Consider the following 17,772-nt stretch of genomic DNA (forward strand, 5'->3'; position numbering starts at 1 on the left):
GGTGCTATTCTTATCCAAGTCAGGTGCAATAAAGGGCCCTAGGTGGCCAACACTTAACTCTAATCTCTTTTGAATGGTCTCAGGAACCAGGTTTGGTGCTCTAGCCCTCCTTCTCTGCACCCATTACAGCAAATCCACATCTTTCCTAAAATGAAGCCTCCAGACCTGTATGCAGTACTCAAGATGCAGCCTAACCATTGCTTATACAGTGGGATAATCATCTCCTCATCCCTGCTAGCAAAATTCTTGTATATCATTGAACAAATCCCATGAGATACCCTGCTCAGAGAACTTCACTTAGGTCTTTTTCATTTTACACTACCCTGAGTCTAGATGGTCTTGTGTTACTTTTTTAACCAATTTTTAAGTTTTTTAATTACTTGTCACCCTTTGTTCCCCTTTGTGAATTTGCGATACATTCACACATCTCTAATTATGACTAAGAGTTTGCTTACCTCCAATATTTTCCTCGCAGCTCTTTCTTTAACCTTGGAAATAAATTTTAAAAAATCTCGGTTCAAGTTTAGAGCTAGGGTAGATGAGGAACACATTTGACACTAATGCTGGCTAAGTAACTTGATGCCAATATGAGCAATGTTAGGTCTCACATTGTCGTGATGCAACATCCACCCACCTGTGCACAGTTGTGACCTTGTAAAGTGTACAGTACAGTTCTTTAGTGAGGTCCTGTAACAGTTGTGTGATGTAGCACAACATGCTGGTAAACCATTCTTTGAATGTAAAAAAAAAAAAAAAAAAAGAGATGACCATAACCTTTCCTACAGAACCCACAACTCTTTTGCTTTTTTCGGTTTTGATGATGACATATACTTCCGAACAGAGCTTTGTTGCCTACTCGCTGGGTTGAAATGATGAAGCCATATTTCATCCACTTATCACCTTGTGCTAATTTCTGTTTTCTTTGTGGATGTTTCCAATCATCACCTTTGCCTTCAACTTCCTCTATTTTCCAATAAAATTATGATTATTTTTTTTATAGGGCCCTCCCTGGTTAGCTGAGGAGGCAAAGCAGGGGTTCACCCAGACGGAGAACTTAATCCCTACTACCTGGTATGGTAACTAAGGGCCGACGGTGTTTCATGGGGCCCTAGTTCGTCCCTTTAAATCTCTTTCTTTTATGTAACTTTTTTTTGATACATTAACAAACACAGCCTACACTCTGTCGAACTGATTTCTCTCTTCTTTCTCTCTCTTGGTAGCTCAGCAGTACGTTTCAGAATGAGCAGTATATCTATTAAATCTACAGTTAACAGCTATAATGGGGTGTCTTTCAACATCATATCTCTGGTTGTTATTTGAGGGTATCCCTTATTTCTGATAAAATACATTGGTGGTCCAGTCTACATTAATTTTCTATTCCTGATTGTCATGCAATAAGATGTCAGCAAAATTACATCAGTGTTAGATTGTCTATGAATATTGTTGAAACTGTTCTTATCCTGGAGAACATTTTAAATACCATTATGTAGTTAAAATACCATTGAACTACATAAGATTCCTGTAACTATAAACTAGAAAATCAGTAGTCTCTTCCTCTATCTTCTTAATAATATGGTCACTAAAAGTAGATGCCCTTTGTCCATTTAATTACATAATTCATAAACTATTTACACTGCTGCAAAGACTCTCTCTCTTTCTCAGAGAGAGAGCATCACTCATCACAGCATTACCCATTCACTAATGAACAGCACTTGGACACATTGCTCCAACAGAACTGGCACATGCAAAGAAATACATAGGGCCAAGTCCAACCTCAACAACTGCAGCTACCCTGAACAGACCCTCAATTACTGGGAACTATGCACATCATGCCTTCACAACACTAGATACTCTTCACTCCAATGACTGTCAACCTGACACCTCCAGTTTCACAGGCATTGCCTGCATCCCATTTTTCCTATCCATTACCCATTTTGCTCTACTGCATGGAGTAGCTGGAATCCTTCGTAGCTACAACATCTGCACCATTGAAACACCCAGTAGGAAACTGCAACCCACGTACCCCCCCTCTTAAAACAGATTCCACCCTGAAGCAGGGTGTGCAGTAAATGAAGATCATTTACTGCACACCCTGCTAGAACCATGATGCAAGCTACATCGGCAAGGCCATCCGTCATTTGGAGGACTGGCTGAGGGACCACCACATCACCATCACTAGAGTCGATGTTGCTCATTAAGCACTAGCTGCACACTGTTGGCACTAAAGACATGATATCACACCCAACGATCCTTAAATCATAGGCTTCTCACACAATTTCAAAATCCGAGATTTGAAGATGAGATGTAAGCACCTGCATACATCCCATCTTTGAGCCTGTCATAGTCCGCCAGCTTGGGAGCCGCCTGGCAAAAAAATTAAAAATGCGTGAAATTATTATAAATTATCAGGATACATAAATGCCTACAGAAAACAAACTAGTCTGCAATCAAGTTAGTAAGGGAATTAGGTGTTCTAAGGTAGATGACAAAGTCTTCAGCTAAGCATGCAAAGAATTCTTTGATAATGTTAACTCTAGAAAGGGATGAAATATTAGTTCACTGGGTATGAACGGTATACCTACTGATGATTCTGGAGAAGATTCTGAACAAACTGAATAAATATTTTGCATCTACACTCATATAGGAGTTTTTAGGAAAGGAGAGGAGTATACCTCATTCTAACCTGATGTTAAACGATTTTATGATAACTAAAAGGAAGCTGGAAAAGAACTGTTGGAGTTTAAAGTAAATCAGACACTTGGGACTGATGGAATCCATCCAGTTATATTAACAGAAGAGCAAAATAGGTAAGCAAACCATTAGCCATTGTAACGGCGTCCTTGGATTTTGGGATTTCCTTAGAGACAAAATGTTTAAATCTCTCTCCTATACACAAATGTAGATTAAAGAGTAGAGCGAGTACTTATAAATGTTAAGCCTGAATTCTGTGCTGTACCAGCAAAAAATAAAAAGTGTGTGTGTGTGTGTGTGTGTGTGTGTGTGTGTGTGTGTGTGTGTGTGTGTGTGTGTGTGTGTGTGTGCACACAGAGATGAGGGGAGGCACAAATAATTTTTTTGTTTTAAAATTTCACTATAATATATATCACTGAAAAATTTTTTTGAAAGAACCATTATTTGATCAAATAAATTCTGCTGACCTTTGCTGCACTGTTTCGTAGTAAAGTGCAAAAGTAGTAATTTTTGCTTTATTTTACTTAAATACTAAATTTACAATCAATGATAAATAATTAAATAAAATGGCAAAATATGTGCATTATAAAAGTAAAAATATTGTGTTCAGTAAATATTGTTGGAACCATGTTTTATTTATAAGAAATGCCATATTCAGAAATAATACAGTAGATTAAAGTACACTATTTTTTTGTCTTTAACGGTTAGTTTTTTCTGTCCATTAATATGAGTCATTGAAAACACACATGGATTTGGCTTTTCACTTAGCATAAAATTCAATTACTAATTTTGATAATTTTTAGTTCCAAATAGGCAAAGTGGGGCCTATTTTGTTACTGTCCCTACTCAGTTTTTCAAATGTTTTCTTCAAATTATAAGTATTTTTTAGAAGTTTACTCTAAAAATTAAACTTCAAAAGGACTTCCGAAGTTTGTAACTTGACCATGAAAGACCCATGTAGATAGTTATAGGTTTGTGCAGTACAACGAGGTCTCTACGGTAGCACAGCTTGACATCTCTTGTGGCACAGTTTATTCATTCATAGTCAAGTTAGAAACTTGTTCTAAACTAAAATTCCAGGCCCAAAGTCGGATTTCAACACAGAAATTTGAAATGCAGTCAATTTATTTAGTTGTTTGGACTGTTTGAGACTATTGTAATACTTGTCCTCTCATTCCAATAAACTAAATAAATACTTTACATGGTAAAGTGTCTTCACTAAACTTACTCTACAAAATAAAAAAATAATAAGCGAAGTCGGCCAAGACCTATAAATATTTTAGTTATAGTGAAAATTCATTAAAGCAGCATTTGTTATAATAGGATTTTACCGTGTGTGTGTGTGTACGAGTGGACTTTGTGTGCATTCATTGTAACAGCAAGACATGGGGGAGTAGAATTTACCCCATATGCTTTAATACAAGATCATATAGAAGGAATAGTACCTACCTCATCCCATCCTGCTGTTAAAATGAATATTTGATGAATTTTTTATCCATCTAGTTATATAAAAGTTGGGAAGTGTGATTCACTTATACAAGAGTATCATAGGCTAATGAATAGTAATTTTATACTATTGAGTGTATATTTCTTATGAAATTTCTTTCATACTTTGCCAGGCATTCTGTACAATGCCTAGATTTCACACTTTGCTGGTAACAGAGTCATGGTTAAAGAAGTAATGCAGAATCATCTTGAGGAATGCAGTTATACAGCAAGCACATGACGGATTAATAAAGGTATGATCAATCTGATTAGCTGCTATGAGGTAGTCACAAAAGAGCTGAATGCAAAAAAAACTTGCCGTCACATAAAGTGGTGCTAAAAAAAAATTGCATCACTTGCAAAATTCACCAAATTTCTGAGAAATTTGGGAATATATCATAAGTTTTGTAATAACAAAACTTATGATATATTCCCAAACAACTATTAAATAGATCAATAATTAGAGCTTTAACAAAATCTATAATATAAATATAAAGTTTTAATTGAATGAATATTTTGCCTTACTTCGAACTTCGGCTAACATTTTTTGGTTCCCCACACAATAATTGTAAAATTGTAAGCAATCAAATTCTTTGAAATTATACTGAACCATTAACAAATTTTTCACAGAGTCGACAGCCAATCTATTTCTTTCATCAGTCCATTGAGCGTGCATCATTCTAAAGACTCTTTCAACATTAGCATTGTGGCTTGGTATTGCAAAAATGAAAGAACATATTTTTAAAAACTCCGAACTCGCAGTTTTATTCACGTTTTTGAAGTAATCTAACCATTTATCCGATGATTTTTTTCCTAGAAAATTCGACATTGGTGTTCGAAACATTATCAGAAAATTTATGTAAGTTGGAAAATTGGTCGAATAGTAAAGCATCATTATTTCTATAGTTTTTGATTTTAAATATACAAGAGTTTTTTTTCAATTTCATCCCAATTTGGCTTGTCCTATAATTTCATCCATTTAAAATTTTTAAATTCTTCTAGAGAAGATGTCAAATTTTTGAGATATTCCAAAGATCTGATATATATACGTTGACAAACTCACCCTTTATATTGCCAGATCTTGGTTCATTACAATTAATTCTTAAAATTTCTTTTACTTTGAGCAGAAGAAATTCTTGAGACTTTCATGCAAGTCAAATATTTTCCACACTTTCTAAAATGTCCATGATTTCTATTAAATTATTTTTTTCATTTTCAATCTTGTCAATATTGCAATGAAAAACATTTATGAGCGAGTGAACAAACCATAAATAACTTTCATTTAGTGGAACACTGGTGGATGTTCCTGAGACGGAAAATAGCTTTGAAGTGCTGAGTACATTTGCAACACTATGTATGCAAGGAAATAATGACACTTGTGGAATATTCTCATGGATTCATGAGAAAGCAATTTTCGATATTCTACTTCAACAAAATTGCAGAAAGTCTTTTAGAGCCTCAGTTTGGATTGTATAAATGGAAAAGTAGTTATAAATTTTCATGATCAAAGACTCGATATCGATTAGTAGACCATCAATAGCATGTACACAATTGTGCAAGATATGAGCTGGGCATCCAACTACACAGTAATATTATCTAGGTACATAGACAAAATTTTAGACTAGTTTTTCTTATATATTTCATACTTTGAAACGGAACTCTTTTATTACTATGGGAGCCATAATTCGAGGCATTTCTCAGGAATGTAACCCCTGCAAATAGCAGGGGTTTACTGTACTTTGAGTTTAGTGCAACCCACATGTATGACCTCGCATTTATCAACGTTAAATCTCAATTGCCATTTTTCAGCTCATCACCTAGTTTATTTAACCTTTCCAAAGAAGCAGCAGCAGACCTGATTAATCATTAACTTGCCTTGCCCATCTTTGTATCAATAGCAAACAGGCATCAAACTTAATTTCAGACTCTAACAAGTAGAGTTTTTCTTTCACTATCTACAAATGAACCTCAGAAAAGGTTCACTTAATTAGATTAGATAACAAGAGACCAAGATAAAAAACAAAAACATAAGGGAACATTATGAAAATACGAAAGGGAAAAAATCTTACCCCGACTAGATATCTCTTCAGCCTCAATTGATTTCACTATGGAATTAGAAGTACAACCAGATGGAGAATTTGCATTAGATTTTAAAGATATACTATCTCCATTAACTCCACTACTCCCCTGAACAAGAAATGCTTTGGGTCTTTGTCGAGGAGCAACTGAGGTACCCTCTTTCACAGCAGATACAGTAGACCTTAAAGAATGAAAACCAATATACAATTTGCTATTACTATAAAAATTACAAAAAATAAAATAATAAAATTTAATTTAAAAAATCAAAAGTGCTCCCAAGATGAATCCTGGTTGATATATGTTTCATATAAGTTTTACATAACTTAATTAAACAATGAATGGATAAAACAGAATTGTTACAGTGACATTTAGTAAATAACCTGGGCAATCAAAAACTGTTACTCTAGTATTAGTGATCATCTATAATAAATTAAATATCTTGGATATTTAAAACCCTGTCAAAGATTATCAGTGCCATAATAATTATCACACTTTGCACCATACAATTTTGAAAACAGAAAAATTTTACATATAAACAAAAGAAGCTGCGTAAAAGTAGGAAAAGTTGCAATGTGCATCGAACCATAAATACATCATTCAGAATGTGAAAAAATTTAATAAATGAAAATAAAGCAAGTTTGCAAGCTAAGTAGTAGTTTACATGAGCATTGGTCTGAAACCATTCACAGTCCAATGCTCATGTAATTCAGCAAAACTCAAAAATTTAAGAATAAATAAAGCAAAAAATAGGAATAGCCTATAATCTTCATAAAAGAAAGTGCTTCACATTGAAACTAGATACAATAAAAGCTTTTTCATCTGGGAGGCAGAGGGATTAGGGTGTCCCAGTTATCTTAGTATCCCATCAATCTAAGGGTAAAAAAAAAAAAAAAAAAAAAAAATCAATGGATAACAATACTAAAACTTTGTTCAGGTACTATATAAACCATATTTTAACAACAGAAAGGTATGTACAGACAAAGGAAACAAGCAAAAATTTAATCCTATTTTATTTAAAAAAACTCATTACTCATTCCTTGATTAGTATTGCTGGTACATGTTGATATAGATGATGTAGTTGCAAAAATGCAAACTATAGTATTCAATTCTTACAATACAACTGGAATGATGAAATCACAATGGTGAATTTTTTTATATAGTTGCACCACAATGTAGCAAGTAATTATTTTATTTTTGCATTTTTATAAGTTTCATTAATTTAAGAGTGACATAAAAAACAAACATACATTACACTGTATGCAGCTTTCCTTGTTTTCTGTAATATGTAATAAGTGTTATTTAATAAAAGGAAATTAAAAAACAATGCCTATTTTATTTTTTTTAAAGAAAATCTTAAGTGTGAAAGGTGTTAGAATCTACAGTACTTAATATCATGCATGGATTGAAAGCTGGCAAGACAGAAGATACTTTTCACATCAGAATTCAAATTATAAAGTGCAGGAAGAACAGTTATTAGAGGACTAGATTAGGATTGAGAGGTCAGATAATTACATTTAAATAAATTATTTAATATATTGTTAAGTTTATTTTTTCCTCTAATAGTTTATAAATCGGTGAATGTACATCAATGCTAGCAGTTTGGTAAATAAATTTGATGAATTTGAGGTGTTGCTCAGAACATCAAAGGCAGATATTGTTGGAATATCAGAGATGTGGTGAACAGATATAAAGAATGCAGAATTGAAATTTGGGGAGTAAAATGTGTACAGGAAGGGAGGAGGAGTTATGCTATTAGTTAAGAAAACACAAAATCTAAGGAAGTGCAGCCAGTTGACATGGGTGGACAGTGCAGTGTTGAGTCGGTTTGGTGTGACAGAAGCACAGGGAATGCAAAATTGAGAGTAAGAGTGTGTTATAGGCCAAATGACTCTGATGGACATAATGAACAACTTAACAGAGAAATTGAGTGGACCAGTAAATCGGATTGTCTTATAATAGAGAATTTTAATTTCCCAGATACTGACTGAAACTTGTGGTGGGTTAGTCACTCACACACTAGCAAGGCTTTTGTGGATTTATTAGATGATTGTTTTCTACAGCAGTATGTTTGAGAGGCAACTAGAGGGAGTAATACTCTTGATCAGCAGTGATTATTCATGCATTAAGAATTTACAGATAAAGGAACCACTAGGTGGCAGTAATCACAGGTGCTGATGTGGGACTTACTCAAAGAGGTAACTACCATCAGGGGGTAAAGGGAAGAGTTTTTGCTTTCGTAAAGGTGACTACAGTGGTTTCAGACAGTTTCTAAATGATATACAGTGGGATCAACTGATGATGTTACCAACGGCAAATTCTAAATGGGAAGCATTCAAAGAATTAATCTTAGAAGCTACTAGCCTTTTCATATCAATTAAGAAATTGTTCAAGGCTTAGGCCTAAATGGATGTCAGATGAACTAATGAGACATGTAGCAGAGAAGAAAAATGCATGGGATACATATAAATTAACAGAGAAGCCTACAGTAGATATAAGCTGGTCTGTAATCAAGTCACAAAGGAGGTTAAGCAGGCAAAAGCAGATTATGAGAAATCTTTGGCAAAGGATGCAAAGAAAAACAGCAAAGAGTTCTTTACTTATGTAAATTCTAGAAGAAAACGGATGAATCAGATTGGTACAACTGATATCGATGGTTCAACGGTTGATGATCCTGCTCAGGTAACTAACAAACTGAATGAGTATTTTGCATTTACATATACACATGAGGAGTTATTCAAGGGGGAGGGGATTTGTCAGAAGTGTGTTAAACTCTGGCAGTGAGCTAAATGATTTTGTAATAACTCAGAGCAAAGTGGAGAAGAAATTGTTGAAGAAAAACATAAGAAAGGTACCTGGAGTGGATGGGAACTATCTAATTATAATAAAGGAGACAGCAAAGGAGGAAAGTAAATCCTTAGATATTATTATGACAGCTTCCTTGGACTCGGGGGAAGTACCCATGGACGGGAGATATGCAAATGTGACGCCAATTCATAAAGGAGGATCAAAGGATGACACAAGTAATTACAGACCTGTTAGTTTAACTTCTGTTCAGTTATAGTTCAGACACAGCATGGGTTTGTTAAGGGGAAGTGTTGTCTGACCAATTTGATTGGATACTATGATGTGGTCACAAAGGAACGGGATGCAAAGAATAATTTTGATATCATATACTTGGACCTTGGGATGGCTTTTAATTCTGTTGCACATGGAAGACTGCTGCACAAATTGGAGCAGGATGGCATTAGAGACAAATTGCTGCTGTGGATAAAGGGAAAGTTGAGCGGGAGAAGACAGAGTGTTAATCAATGAATGTTGGTCTTCGTGGAGTCCCCCAGGGTTAAGTGTTGGGTCCATTGTTGTTTTCTGAATTTATTATTGATACTGATGATGGAATATCAGGCTTAATGTCTAAGTTTGCAGACTACATGAAGGTTGGCAGGGTTGTTATTGACACTAATGACAGTATGCTACTGCAACAGGATCTAGAAAAGTTGAGCAGATGGGCTGAGAGGTGGCAACTGAAGTTAAAATTGACAAATGTAAAGTACTTCATATGGGTGGCAGTAACCCCAGAGTAACATATCAACTGTGTGGTACTACACTGACAGTGGCAGAGAACGAAAAGGATTTGGGGGTAATTGTTCAGTCAGATGTGAAGTTTTCTGAGCAGTGCAGACAGTCTGCAAGAGTAGCTTATGGTATCTTGTAGGGAAAAGGATGTGATTATCCCCTTTTATAAGGCAATGATCAGGCCACACCTTGAGTACTGTATACAGGTCTGGAGGCCACATTATAGAATGGACATAGAATTGTTAGGAGTACAGAGAAGGACAGCAAGATTAGAGAATGGATCAAAGGGTTGCTCTTATGAAGAAAGGTTTAAGTTTTGCAAATTACAGTGTCTGGAGAATAGGCACCCGTGAGGTGATCTGATTGAAGTGTATAAGGCCTTGAATGGTTTGAGCATGCTCAATGCTGATGGGATTCTTCCTCTTGCGCAAATTAATCACCTGAGGTTACATAAATTAAAATTGAAGAAAGACGGTTGTAGAACAGATGGGCAAAAATTTGCCTTTAGCCAGTGGGTGGTTGATTACTGGAAGAAACTTCCATCTGTCGTTGTAGAAGTTGACAGCTTAAATAAATTCAAGACAGAAATTGACAAACCTCTGGATCAAATGGAAGGGTGAAATGGGAAGGTGTTTTTTTTTTCCCCGCTGATGCTGTATAAGCTTGCATCATATGCCTCTACTTTCTTGCATCTTATGCCTCTACTAGTAACTAATGCTAAATTTAATTTTTATAATATTATAAATATAATTTTTACTTTCTGCGATTTTAGTAAATTAACAATGGTTATGACAAGATCCATCTTGAACACTTCGTCAGAGGGTATCACGACAGCGTTGTTAATGACACTAATGAGTGTGTTGCTGCAACAGGATCTGGAAAAGTTGAGCTGAGAAGTAGCAATTGAAGTTTAACATTGACAAATGCAATGTACTACATATGGGTAGCAGTAACCCCAAAGAAATGTGCCAACTGGGTGGTATTACACTCAGGGTAGTGGACAATGAAAGAGACCTGGGGGGTAATTATGCAGTCAGATATGAAGTTCACTGAGCAGTGCAGACGGGCTGCCAGGTCATGGAAATGGAATCTTCTCAATGATATATAGGAATTTTTCTAGCAGGGACAGGGAGATGATCATTCCGTTGTACAAGGCAATGGTCAATACCACACCTTGAGTACTGTGTACAGGTCTAGAGGCTTCATTTCAGAAAGTATGTAGAGTAGCTAGAACAAGTACAGAGAAGGTCAACAAGACTGGTGAAGGGAACAAAGGGGTGCTCTTACAAAGAAAGGCTTAAGGTCTGCAAATTGCAGTGTCTAGATTCTATGCACCTGCAAGGTGTATAAGGCCTTCACTAGATTAAGCTGGCTCAATGCTGATGGGATTCTTCCTCTTACTCAGATTACAAACCTGAGGGGACATAGATTCAAACTGAGGAAAGACAGATGTAAAATAGATGTGCAGAAGTTTGCCTTTAGCCATCAGGGTATTTAGTTGGTTGGCTGGAACAAACTTCCATCTGTTTTCTTACATAAATTCAAGGTGGAACTAAACAAACATTTTGAATGAATAGATCAGTAATGGGAAAGGGTTTTTCTTTTCTTTTTTAGTGGCTGATGCTGTATAAGCTTGCTTTCTTGCATCATGTGCCTCTACTAATGCTAACTAAAGGTGAAAATCTTTTTGAAACATTTTTCCACTCCATTGAAAATTTAGGATTAAATAATAAAAACCTGGTAGGAGCCACAAATGGCGAGTAAAAAATACGACTGGTAAAAATATTAGGCTTATGAGAAAAATAACCAAGAAAATAATGCATATTGAAGCTGAACCTCCATTTTTTTTTTTTTTTTTTTTTTTTTATGTAAACCCCAAACATGGGGTATTAGAACCTATAGTACTTAGTACCGTGCTTGGGTTGGAGGTTGGGAAGACGAAAGAAGATATTTGTTGACATTTGACTTGAACTTCCGTAGACTGTAATTTTCAGGAAATACATAAGAAGGAAGGTTGTTCCAGAAATCAGCATTTGAATGAATAAACGAGGAAGATGAAAAGTTGGATAGTAAATGGATGTTGGCTAGTGGCGGTACGTGTTCGGACTCTTATGAAAGAGAGAGTGGGAATTATAGAAGCCAATTCAGAAGAACAGTGCCCATGTATCTGTAAAAGAGGCATGCAGTAGAAACAGTACGTCTGTGAGACAGCGAGTGGAGAGACTCTATTAGAGATGAATCATTAATTAACCTAACTGCCCTCTTCTGAATGGAATCAAGAAGCCTGACAGAGGTTTTGGGGGCACCACCCCAGATGTGGGAACAATATTCCATGGCAGGGCAGATTTGTGATTTATACAGAGTGAGCAGCTCTTTGGAAGAAAAGTAATGCCGAGAGCGAAAGAGAAAACCAAGTTTTTTAGATGCAGAGGAAGCAATATTTGTAATGTGCATGTTCCAAGAGAGATTAGAAGTCAGAGTGACCCAAAAGAGATATATCATTTTGCCTAGAAATCAGAGTTTCACTAAAGATAAGCATAGGAGTAGAAGAATCCTTTTTGAGAGATATAAGACAAGACTCAGTTGTCTTTGCCCCACTTGAAAATTACCTGAAGATCAGCATTTAAGGAATTGGTAGCAGATTTTCAAGAAGTTGAAGCTGATCGAGCAGGACAAGGTTTCTCAAAATGGAAAGTGGAATGCAATGTGCTATCATCGGCAAAACTATGGATGGGATTTCCAGTCAATGGAAGGTCATTAATATACAAGAGGAACACAGTGGGGGAAAGAACTGAACCTTGGGGGACACCGGCATTAGTGGAGAAGTTAGAAGACAGAGAGCCATCATCTACCATCACCCTCAGTGAGCGATCAGAGAGAAAACTGGATAACCAATTTCAAAAAACAGTTGGCAAACCATAAGATGGAAGCTTGTTTAGAAGACCTTTATGCCAAATGTGATCGAAAGCCTATGAGATGTCAAGAGCAACTACTTGTGTTTCACCGAACCTTTCCATTGAATTAGTCCATAAATGGGTAACATTAGCCAGAATATCACCAGTGGATCAACACTGACAGAATCCATACTGGCGATCGTTGATCAGATGGAATGTTTCTAGGTAGTTTAAGAGTTGGCGGTTAATTGATTTCTCCATTACTTTAGAAAGAGTAGAAGTAATTGCAATGGGACAATAATTGGATGGGAGAGATTTGTCATCCTTTTTAGGAACTGGCTGGATTTGAGCAAATTTCCAAGCAGAAGGAAAAACACCTTTGGAATAAGAAAGTGAAAAAAGGCAGTAAAGAATTGCAGTAAGTTCAGGAGCACAGGTTTTGAGAACAAGTGGAGAAATACCATCGGGACCTGGAGCTTTCTTAGCATCAAGATTCATCAAAATCCTTCTGACATCCTTTTGACGGAAGACCACAGGAGGTATTGAATGGAGCGTGTTGGGAATGGTGGGAGGTGTTTTACCAAGATCATTAATACATGAGTTGGAAGAAAAATGGGATGCTAGCAGGTCAGCTTTATCCTTGGCTGAAGTGACAATAGAACCATCTGGTTTGGACAGAGGTGGGAGCAGAGATGAGCAAAAGTTGCGGCCAATAGCTTTGGCAAGAGACCAGAATGCTCGGCTACCATTAGGTAAAGAAGCAAGTTTTCTATTCTTAGCCTGTTCAAACTCTAGTTTAGACTGATTAATAACTGCTTTACAATTGTTGCGAACTTTGGTGTAGACAGAAAATGAAACTGAAGAATTAGAAACAAGACAATTATGATATGCAAAGTTCTTCTCTTGAACAGCCTTAGCACATTTATTGGAAAACCAAGGTTTAGATAAAGGACGAGATTTTAAAGTGGAGTGTGGGATAAAGGATTTCATTCCTGCAAGAATAATTTCACTGACACGATATGAGCAAACGTTGACATCAGAACTTTTGAAACAGTAATCAGACTAAGGAAAAGAAGAAAAGAAGTCTCGCAGGTCATCCCATTTTGCATTGTTGTAATGCCAAACAACACGAGGTTGGGAATAGCCATGAGATAAAGGCTCCATTGGAGAAGTGACAATCACCAAGTTGTGATCTGAAGTGCCTAAAGGACCTCTCACTTCGACCGTGCACTTAGAAGGGTTGTTTGTGACAAAAAGATCAATCATGTTGGCTGTATGATTAGGATTGTCTGGTATTCTTGTAGGTAAATGAACAATCTGTGCAAGGTCATTAGTAATTGCAAAAGCCTCAGCATCTCGACCAGCTGGGTCAGTGTGACTAGAAAACGGAAGCCAGCTGGAGTTGTGAACATTAAAATCACCAAGGAAAATTACCTCACTGTTAGGAAAGTTGGACTGGAGAAAGTCAAGTTGCAAAGAGAGGAAGTCAAAGAGCTCCAAGTGATTAGTGGAGTTGGGAGAACGGTAGAGACAACAGATGAATTTGACACAATGAGGTAGAGAGATTTTAAGCCAGAGAAGATCAAAGAGAGGAGATTCCAAATTGGCGGCTATCCAAGCCTCTAACAGGGAATATCAGAATGGACATATGCACAAGTACCACCTTTGAGGAGAAAGGAATCATACAGCGAATAATTTGGGCATCTGAGATGAGCAGTAGTTGAATCAACTGATAACTGAGATTCTGCCAGAAAAAGTACATGGGGTTTGGCAGACTGCAAGTGTAAATGGACATCATTGAGATTAGAATTGAGACCATGTATATTTGTGAAATGAATCAGGAAGTGCTTGGGAGGTTTAGATCTTTTTGCAGATAAGCTTGCTCTGTTAGTTTGACAATTCAGAATGACAATAGTTTGACAATTCAAAACATTCAATAATAAGAAAAAGTGAGTGGGACATGCTGTATGAAGTAATGAAATTACTTCATACAGCATGCTGTATGAAGACATGCTGTATGAAGTAATGAAATTACTTCATACAGCATGTCTCAACAGAATGTGTCGAATGTGACAAACCATTTTGTCTACTTTGTTTCAATGAATACCATAAATAATATTATGTAGTGTATTGAATGAGAAATAAAAGCTACTTTATTTATATTTGTGCATTTTTTTTATATATATTTAGTAACTCCAACATATTATTTCAGATAATTCACATTCTTGCGCTTTGTGAATCAGATGTGAAGCACACTGAGTTGGAAGACAAACTATAACACGTTTAGGTCGAAAATTTATTGTATTTAAAACTCCAGTAAGTGTGTATCACATACGATTCACAAGCATATAGAAAATACGTTGTGTGTATCACATGTGATGCACGGGACAAGCAAAGGGATCCCTTCATCAATATCATTGATAAATATACAAAACAACAGTGGGCCCAACGCCGAACCCTGGGGAACTCCACTAATAACATTTGTCCACGAAGAGTAGCGTCCATTGATTACCACTCTCTGTCGTCTCCCACTCAACCAACCCATTATCCATTGTAGCAACTTACCCTTAATGTCATACCTCTCCAATTTGTATAGTAATCTTTCATGTGCAACAGTATCAAAAATAATTTTATAATAAGTTTATTACTTAAATCCCAAATTGAGCGAGACAATTTAGTTCACTTTTAATGTTGTATTTCAGCTGATATAAAATCCCATGAAAAATACATAAGCTTGTTAGAGAATCCATTTTTTTCTATGACTGAAAACTACCATCCCAGCTTGCAACTTGAAATTATTGATCTTCAAGCCAAAACACGGTTCAAAAATAAATATTTGGACTACAAAAATAAACTACTTAAATTCTACAAGGTTATCCCGTCTGAAGATTTTCCTCTAATAAAAGAAAATGCTATGAAAATGGCTACTTTGTTCGAATCAGTGTATGTTTGCAAGCTAATTTCTTCATGCACGAAATCAAATATTTAAAAAGAAACAGAATAACAGATGAGCATCTTCATTTCGTATTGAGAATTGGCAGTCATAAATTTTCAACAAATGAAAAAATATACTTTTTTTTTACAAAAAAATATCCAGCCTAAATCATCTCATTAAATGTTAAATTTTGTTCGGTAAATGTTATTGTGCATTGTACTTAATAAAATTGTCAAATATTTTAAATTTTAGGTTTTTCATTAGATTTATTTATTCACCTTAATACTGAAAAGTGTGGTCACCCATTTATTTTAAATTAAATTTAATTTTTTTAAAAAATGATTGTTGTTGATCAGGCAGACACAAATTGCAACTCTGACTACAATACTAAGAAAATTCCAAATTCCAGGGTGTGAAAGCAGTGAGTTAGCAGAGCATTAAAGACCACACCAAATTATCATAAACAACAAATGTTTAATAAGGCTAATAAAAAAAAATTATATATATATATATATATACAGGGTGTTTCAGTTAAACGTTTCAGAACTTCTAAGAGGGGTAGGGTACATCCTGACAACTCGAAATCATATAGCAATGTGGGGTCGGAAATGCTTTCCTGAAGCGGTGTTGTACACAGAAGCACCATAAAGAAAAGAGACCGTAAGTGAGAAATCGTTTTAATAATACATGAAAAGAAGCAAAAGGTACATGGATTAAAGTAAGTGTTCGAAGTTTCTTCCACGGGCTACAATGCACGCCTCACATCTCCGACACATGGACATCCGAACATTCTGGAATACTCCAGGCGAATTTCGAATTTCTTCGGCAGCTACTGCGATTCTTGCAACCAGCTCCTCAGCATTGTCAACAGGGGTGTCATAAACTAGCGATTTCATATGACCCCAGAAATAAAAATCAAGACATGATAGGTCGGGTGACCGAGCAAGCCAACGCACGGGACCACCACGTCCGATCCACTGTTGACCAAATGTGACATCCAGGTAGTTACGAACATCTCCGCTATAATGGGCAGGGGCTCCATCGTGTTGGAACCACATTGTCTGTTGCGTCGATGCAGAAATCTGTTCATCTCTCAAACGTGGCAATACTTGCTGCAGAAAGATCAAGTAGATAGGTCCGGTTAGACGACACGGTAACAGGTAAGGTCCGATGAGGTGATCTCCCATAATACCAGCCCATACATTGACCGAAAATCGAATCTGTGCTGCACAACGTCGTATTGCATGCGGGTTCTCGACCGCCCAGATATGGTCGTTATGCGTGTTGAAAATTCCTTCCCTTGTGAAGGATGCCTCATCGGAAAACAACACTTCAGCAGGAAAAAGGGGATTTGTAGCACATTTTCCAAGTTACCACTGGGCGAAAGCAATACGAGGTGCATAATCCTCCGGTTGCTGTATCTGGACACGCTGCACGTGAAACGGATGCATGTCTTGTTCTCGGAGAATCCTCCAGACGCTGCAATGGGAAACCCTGACTGCGTTTGCTAGACTTCGTGTACTCGTTCTTGGATTCCCCTGTACATGCTGCAGCACATTCTGTTCGACGGCTGGAGTCCGTGCTGTTCTTACACTGTCCCTGTCAGCTCTTTCAAATGAACCTCTCTCAGCTAACCTCTGGTGCAGTCTTGCAAAGAAATTATGACTGGGAATACGCCTCGTCGGATATCGTTCCGCGTACAAACGCTGTGCGGCTGGCCCACTACAATTTGCAGCCCCGTACGCCAAATGCATATCGGCTAACTCTGCGTTCGTGTAATCATCCATCCTACTAACTTGGCGTTCTTGTTCAAGAAATTCGAAATTCGCCTGGAGTATTCCAGAATGTTCGGATGTCCATGCGTCGGAGATGTGAGGCGTGCGTTGTAGCCCGTGGAAGAAACTTCGAACACTTACTTTAATCCATGTACCTTTTGCTTCTTTTCATGTATTATTAAAACGATTTCTCACTTACGGTCTCTTTTCTTTATGGTGCTTCTGTGTACAACACCACTTCAGGAAAGCATTTCCGACCCCACATTGCTATATGATTTCGAGTTGTCAGGATGTACCCTACCCCTCTTAGAAGTTCTGAAACGTTTAACTGAAACACCCT

At 36.7% G+C, this 17,772-nt stretch overlaps 1 protein-coding gene across 1 annotated transcript in view; it reads right to left on the bottom strand.

Annotated features, from left to right (window-relative positions):
- The window catches only part of LOC150081723 (uncharacterized), a 305,523-nt gene that overhangs the window by 39,386 nt on the left and 248,365 nt on the right, over positions 1-17,772 (bottom strand). Inside the window, exon 10 of the mRNA XM_090380297.1 lies at positions 6,246-6,436. Coding sequence (XP_090236423.1) covers positions 6,246-6,436 — 191 coding nt within the window. The remainder of the gene's footprint in view (positions 1-6,245; positions 6,437-17,772) is intronic.

The sequence above is a fragment of the Mastigoproctus giganteus genome, chromosome 8 (assembly GCF_048544385.1).
Source record: "Mastigoproctus giganteus isolate SK-2022 chromosome 8, ASM4854438v1, whole genome shotgun sequence".
Classification (NCBI taxonomy): domain Eukaryota; kingdom Metazoa; phylum Arthropoda; class Arachnida; order Uropygi; family Thelyphonidae; genus Mastigoproctus; species Mastigoproctus giganteus.